The sequence below is a fragment of the Sylvia atricapilla genome, chromosome 6, assembly GCF_009819655.1.
Source record: "Sylvia atricapilla isolate bSylAtr1 chromosome 6, bSylAtr1.pri, whole genome shotgun sequence".
Classification (NCBI taxonomy): Eukaryota; Metazoa; Chordata; class Aves; order Passeriformes; family Sylviidae; genus Sylvia; species Sylvia atricapilla.
Genome location: NC_089145.1, coordinates 9,977,735 through 9,984,651, shown reverse-complemented (window position 1 = coordinate 9,984,651; position 6,917 = coordinate 9,977,735). Strand labels below are relative to the sequence as shown.

The window sequence follows — 6,917 nt, the reverse complement described above, 5'->3', positions numbered from 1 at the left end:
GTCAGGCGCTGATACGGAGACAGAGATGATTTTCTTCCTGCTGATTATTCGGCAGGGGTGAGCACTCTCCTCTAGATCAGCTCAGCCAGCTTTAATAACCAGCTCAGCTCCATCAGATTGGGATGAATTAATCACTGTCTCCCACCAAAACTCTCCATTTTGCAGAACTTCTGTGAATGCTCTAACAATTTCCATTCCTCTTACCTCCCCAAAATTCCAGCGGATCATCATCATTATTTATCGTTTTCCCTTATTTAAGTAAGGCTGACCCTGGTACCTTTTCTCATTTGGGGCAGTTCACATCGGCTGGACCCATCCTACACTTGCCCCCCCGCGCTGGGCCACCAGCCGCCCGGGGCTGGGTGCCCATCACCCTACGGCTGGGCCACCCTCACCCCGCTTTCCCCCGCTCTTCCCTCGCTTTCCCCCGGGCCGGGACTCCGGGAGCTCCGCGCGGTCCCTGCGCCCGCCCGCCCCGTCCTCTCCGCACCTTCCCCTTCTTCCCGGCCGGGAGGATGTCCCTGATCCGGCCCCGAGGGCGAGGGAGGGGCTCCCCGCAGCCCCCCGGTGCTCCCCGCCGGGCCGGGGGGCGGGATGCGGCTCCACCTGCGGTGCGGGGCGGTGGGATGTGCGCGTCCCCCCGGGTACCTGGAAAACCGAGCGCCGTGAGCGGGAACGTCCTGTTCCTCCGGGACTGAAAGGCTCAGGCAGCGGAGAAAAGAAAAAAAAGACAAAGCAAGAAAAAAAAAACAAAACAAAAAAAAAAAAAAACCACATCACAAAAACCCGGCTGAGAACGGCTGTGCCGGAGTCTCCTGCGAACACCTTGAGAAGGGAACGCTCCTCCTTATCCTCACGGGAACATCGGCAGGCAGCGGGCGGCTCCCAGCACTGAGCACCCCAGAGCCCTGGGCAGGTAAGAGCTCTCCGGGCCGGGACAGGGGGTCCCGCAGCCACACCCTGGACCCCCCAAACCCCAGCCAGAGCCGCGAGGTTCAGCATTTATCGGAGAAGGAGCAGGACCCTGGCGGCGATGCACAGAAGGGCTGGTTTGACTCTCGTGGCTACACGAAGCAGAATTAAAGAATTTAATTGAACTTCAGAATTTTCATTCTGTAAGTTAATGAGCATTTTGGCTTCTCAGCTGCAAGTTTCCTGATGGATTTCCTGATGTGTTCCTGCCCCAGGCAGGGCACGGGGACCTGGAGCTGCGGTATCACAGCGTGCGCCCTGTGAGTGCAGCTGGGACTTAGAAAACCACAATATCCCTCGGTTAATTACAAGGGTTTCTTAATTAATGCTGATTTGACTCTCCACTGGGGGGAAAAGACTGTCCAGATCCTGGTAAGGGGGATCAAACAATAATTTTGAGAGTGTGGAGCTTGAAAGGAGGGTCCTGGAGGGGAACTCTCAATTTCCATACACTTTCTGCTGGAATATATTTTACCATTCCCCTGTGATACTGTGAGTGAGTTGGTGGAGGCGCCCAGGGAGTCAGGCACTCCCTCCTTCCCTCCCTCCCATTACAGCTGCCACAGGGAAAGACCGGAGAATCCGAAGCTCTGGTGGTGAAGATATAACCAAGGGAATAAAATAACCCAGTGGGGCAGGTGGGGGTGGGCTGGCTGGGAGAGACCACAGGAGCGCAGGGGATGGAAACGATGAAAGGATGCTTCTTCCCAGCCAGGTGTCATGGGGCTGATGGGTCAGAATGGAATTAACTGGGAAAAAATAAAAAGAAAAAATGCAGGAGTGTCTTTTTTTTTTTTCTTTCTTTTTTTTTTGCCTTACATCAGCTCAGCTTGCAGGGCACTCAAGCTGATTTCTGGGTCCTGCTGCCCCAAGCTGGCAGCTCCCTACAGATCTGTGCTGGCTGATTAACTATTTCACAGCCAGCTTCCCAACTTTCCTCCATACCGGAGCTCCTCTGTGTCTGTCACAGGGCATCTTCACACTTAAGCAAGTCATTTGAATCAGCCAGTGCCTCAGCACTGGACTCAGGGGACAGGTCCTTCCACCCAGAAGTTCAAGCAAAATGTATTTATGTCCCCTCCAGAGCTCACAGGCTCATCTTGAGTGGTGAAGAAGCTGCATTAGCCACAGGGGCTCCAATGGCTCAGCTGCTCAATGACTCCTGGCAAAATGGCTCAGCACTGATCTTCACCGGCCTGGACCTGCTCCTGGAGCTGAAACCGCTCTTTATCCCGCTCTACGCCACGCTGGTGGTGGTGGCCTGCATCGGGAACCTCTTCCTCATCCTCCTCATTGCCCTCACCAAGAAGCTGCACTGCACCACCAACTTCTTGATCGGGAACCTGGCGGTGGCCGACTTCATCATGTGCCTGGCCTGTGTCCCCCTCACCGTGTCCTACGCCTTCGAGGAGCGGGGCTGGCTCTTCGGCATGTTCATGTGCCACTTTGTCACCCTGCTGCAGGCTGCCACCGTCTTCGTGTCGGTGCTGTCCCTCACGGCCATCGCCATCGACCGCTACGTGGTGGTGGCGTACCCGATCCGCAGGCGGATCAGCCGCAGGGCCTGCGCCGGCCTCGTGGCCTGCATTTGGCTGCTCTCCATCGTGGCCTCCGTGCCCACCTCACTGCACACCCACTACTTGGACCTCAACGCCATCGGCCACGACATGATCATCTGCGAGGAGTTCTGGAAGCACGAGGAGAGGGAGCGGCTGCTCTACTCGTGCCTGATGCTGCTGCTCTCCTACATGCTCCCGTTGCTGGCCGTGTCCGTCTCCTTCTGTGCCATCACCTACCACCTGCGCAGGAGGAATGTGCCGGGCGCCGCCCATCACTGCCAGGACAAGTGGACCAGGACCAAGCACAAGACCTTCCGGGTGCTCATCATTTCCGTGGTCTGCTTTGCCATCTGCTGGCTGCCTCTGCAGGTGGTCAACTTCATCCGGGACATCGACGAGGAGTTCACCATCCTGGACAAGAGGTACGTCAACGTCATCCAGGTCTCGTGCCACCTGATCGCCATGAGCTCCGCCTGCTACAACCCCTTCATCTACGCCTCCCTCCACGACAAATTCTGGTTCCACCTCAGCAATTACTTCTACCGCAAGAAGCAGAGCTCCAGAAACGTGTCCTGCAAGGCTTCCCGCTTCAACACCTGCTCCACCCTGGCGGATGCTCCCACTGGGGTCTCAGACAAGATAGCTTTGCAATCCAGGTTACCTTAGCCAGAGGGTCTTGAGGAATTGGGCTTGCATAGCCCTATATCCCAAACCATGGCCGGGACATATCCCTATATCCCGAACCATGGCTGGGTGTAGTAGGTGTCCAGTGCTACATTTGTAGCACAAAGACTTCACCCCATGATTTATGCAGGAGGTGGATCAGTGTATAAGCAAGGCAAACACCCATTGTGTAAAAAACCCTTTGGAGAGCGCACATCTTCATTTTGTAGGATATAGATTGTTTCTAAGCAACAGGAGGCACTTTGTGCCATGGGAAGAGGTCGACTTGTACAGGGAGCCATGAAATTGCTGTGCATTTATCCTTTAAAATTGTGGCTTGCTGGTGAAAAGATAAGCTAGGCTCAGAGATGTGCATTCTGCAGGTGCAGATGGGGGCACGTGGCTGCTGATAGCAGGTTGCTGGTTCGGAACGAGTGTGACTTCCATAACCTGCTTGGCCTGCTGGAGGAGCTGCCTGCATAACCAGACAGGGCATCCCAGTTTCTCCAGCCAAAGGTGCGGATGCAGCTGGGCACATCCTTGGAGTCATCACTGCTCTTCATGGCCAAGTAGGACTCGGAAGATCTCAAGTGATGAGTTTGCTGGGAATGATGTCTCAAAGTCTGCTCACAGGGAAGTTTAGCTTGACATATGTCCACATCCAGGATCCTGCAGTGGAGGTGGGAATCCCAGTGCCAGGCTGTTCTATCCCAGAAGCTGTCAGATGAAGGGTGGGTTTGCTTGTCAGTGCTCCTTGGTGTCTGAGGTGCCTCTGTGGCCACTGTGCAAGCAGCACATGCAGAAGGCAGCGTCTCCTTTACACCCAATTCCCATCTAGGCTTTAACCTCTCGATTTCCCAGGAGAAACCCTTGGGAACAGCCCACAGACACCAGCACCCCCACAGGCACCACAGTTCAGGGCCATGGCAGCTCCCAGCTGCCCTGCTCTGTGGGGCCAAGCCGTGACCTCCCACTGCTCCTCGTGCCCGAGGACAGGACTTCAAATCCCCCAGGCAGCAGGTCCTCAGCCCTGCATGGAACCTGCCCATGGCACTGGCCAGCATTCCCGCTTCCACCAGCAGCTCGGGAGCATCCAGTGCAGACACAGCTGGCTGGACCCCAACAGGATCCCTAAGCCACTCCCTTAATCCCACAAGTTCACTCACCTTCTGGCTGAGGCCCTCATGGTGGCCCTAGAAGGATTTGTGATCTCCTGTGGGGAGAGCAGCAGAGACAGAGACCCATCCAATGCAGTGCCAGTGGCCTCTGTCGTGTTCCCACAGTGCAGCTCCCTCCTCGACTTCCTGCAGGCCTGGGCTGCTCATCCCAGAGAAGCCAAGCAAGGCAGAAGGTCTCTGTTTGTCATTCATGTAATAAAGGCTTCAAGAGCTTGGACTGTGTGTGTGTGCATTGATGTGAATCCCACAAAACCCAGAAACCCTTGACTGCAGAACGGTCACATCCCAGGAAGATGCCAGCTTGGACGTTTCTAGTTCTGTCCCCGTCCTGGGCAGTGGCAGATCCTTGGAGGTCAGGCTGGGATTAGTGCTGGACCAGGTTGCTCCAAGCCCCATCCAGCTGGGCTTGGACACTCCCAGGGATGAAGCAGCCACAGCTTCTCTGGGCAACCTGTGCCAGGGCCTCAACATCCTCTGAACCAAGAATTCATTCCCAGTATCCCATTTAATCCTGCCCTCCATCTGAAGCCATTTCTTCTTGTCCTGTCCCTGCTGTCTCTTCGTTTCATCCCATCACAACCTCTATTACTTCTCTCTTAATTAAAACTCCTAAATTTCCCTAAATTACTCTTCTTAGCCTTTTTTTTCCCCCCAACTCCACCACCCACTCATTCCCATTACTGCATTTATCTGCAGAACCATTTAAAATCTCTATATCCATCCCAGAGAATTGATCCACAAAGAGGACGAGGTTTCCTCTTCCATGTTTCCAGACTAAAATTTGCATTTATTGAGCACTGGGAGAGAAAATCCCCATCCTCAGGTCCCCCTGTTCAGATGTTTTGCTCATTCCCCAAATTACCTGCAGGAAAAGGGAAAACACTATTTTGGGAGGGTGAGCTAAAAGCTGAGTGACTTCTGAGAAAACCACAGAAATCCCGGAGCTGCAGTCTGTGATTCACAGAAACTGTATATATAAAGGAGAACATGGTTTGTTTTCTTAATGAAAGTAAATTAATCAGATAAATGAGGGAGGAAAACATGTTTGAAGGCTGATTCTCCAGAGCTTTCCTCAGGAAGCTGCTCGAAGCTTTTCTCCCAGGAACCAGGGGGTATAAAGGGGATATTTTTTGTTAAATCATCCTCAATTATTAAGAGTTTTGCACAAATATTCTCCCTGAGGCTGTTTCTTCCTTACAAACTCTCTTGTTGGTTGAAATATGGTTGATAAAGGTTGGACTCGATGACCTTAAAGATCTTTTCCAACCTAAATAATTCTATTCTATGACCCTCTTCTCCACCAGGATTTGGTGCCTGTAGCTCTCCCATCTGCCAGGACACAGCCCAAGAAGAGAAAGTATTTGTCAGCCTGTTTAGGTGTTTACAGCTCTAAGGGGCAGATAACATAATTTATTCCAATGATGTTCTTTCAAAAGCACTCGAGAAATTATTATTTGGAAGAGCTTACCAACAAGCGAGGTATTATTCCCATTATTTGATCTCCATTCAGGTTTCTTCCATGGCTGCAGATGATGAGGCCCTTTGTCCTGCACTGCAGAATGAATTGAGATGAGCATCAACTCTAAATTCACACGAGGGATCAACAATGTTTCCATGTGCGCTCTCAGAAATTTCCTCCTCTGCCTCCAAATCAGGCACAGCAAACAAAATTAGCCTGGTAATTTTCCATTGACTTTTATCCCCCCTCTTGCAGCATTTGCTCTGTCTGGATGTCACCAGGCATGACAAAACATCCAGAACAGAGAAGCTCTTCCACTGAGCCAGGATCATTTGGCACATTTTATTTGTGGATCTGGAAAAGGCTTAGAAATTGTTGATTCATTTATTATTATTATTATTATTATTATTATTATTATTATTATTACCATTATTTCCTAGTTTATTGTGAATAATATTCCGACTCAAGCCACTGCTTCTGATTTCCTTGACAGGGCTTGCAAAATATCTTTGCATTTCTCTGAGCAGATTCCATGGGCTGTACAAACTGCGGCCAACTCTCTTTCCCAGATCTTGGCTCTGGTTAAAGAGGCAGGTTTGTGGCATGTACAGGAGTAAATCAGGCTTATTTTCACTTCTTTTTGGCTAAAAGCACAGTTGATAAAGCTCAGGCACGCTGTGATGACCCGGAATGGGTCCCGGTTTGGGATGGAAGTGACCTTAAACCCCACCCAGTTCCACTCCCTGCCATGGACAGGGACACCTTCCAGCAGCCCAGGTTGCTCCAAACCCCATTCAACCTGGCCTTGGACACCTGGTGGCTGGATCCTGCTGGATCAGGCAGACTGAATACCTTCCCATGGACATCACCTCTCTGTGAACTGCTGGATCTTCCAGCACTGTTGAATTATTGAAAGCACCACAGCTGATTTATGGATGTATCCACTTCCGACTCATCCCGTATTCCCCTGGTGCCTCCTCCTCCTCCCCTGTCACTGCGAGACGCTTTGGAGAGCTCACACTTTAATTTCTGTGAGCGTAGCAAGCTCTCGCTGCAGCAAATTAACCAAGATTTCCTAAACCCCAG

At 52.0% G+C, this 6,917-nt stretch overlaps 1 protein-coding gene across 1 annotated transcript; it reads left to right on the top strand.

Annotated features, from left to right (window-relative positions):
* Window positions 1-2,059: 2,059 nt before the first annotated feature.
* LOC136362290 (prolactin-releasing peptide receptor-like) lies at window positions 2,060-4,589 on the top strand. Its single transcript, XM_066320675.1, has one exon. It carries the CDS (start codon window positions 2,112-2,114, stop codon window positions 3,195-3,197), a length of 1,086 nt encoding a protein of 361 aa, XP_066176772.1. The 5' UTR covers window positions 2,060-2,111; the 3' UTR covers window positions 3,198-4,589.
* The last annotated feature ends 2,328 nt before the right edge of the window (window positions 4,590-6,917 follow it).

Coding starts and splice junctions, on each gene's coding strand:
- LOC136362290 (XM_066320675.1), top strand. CDS start 2,112: ATGGCTCAGCTGCTCAATGACTCCTGGCAAAATGGCTCAGCACTGATC.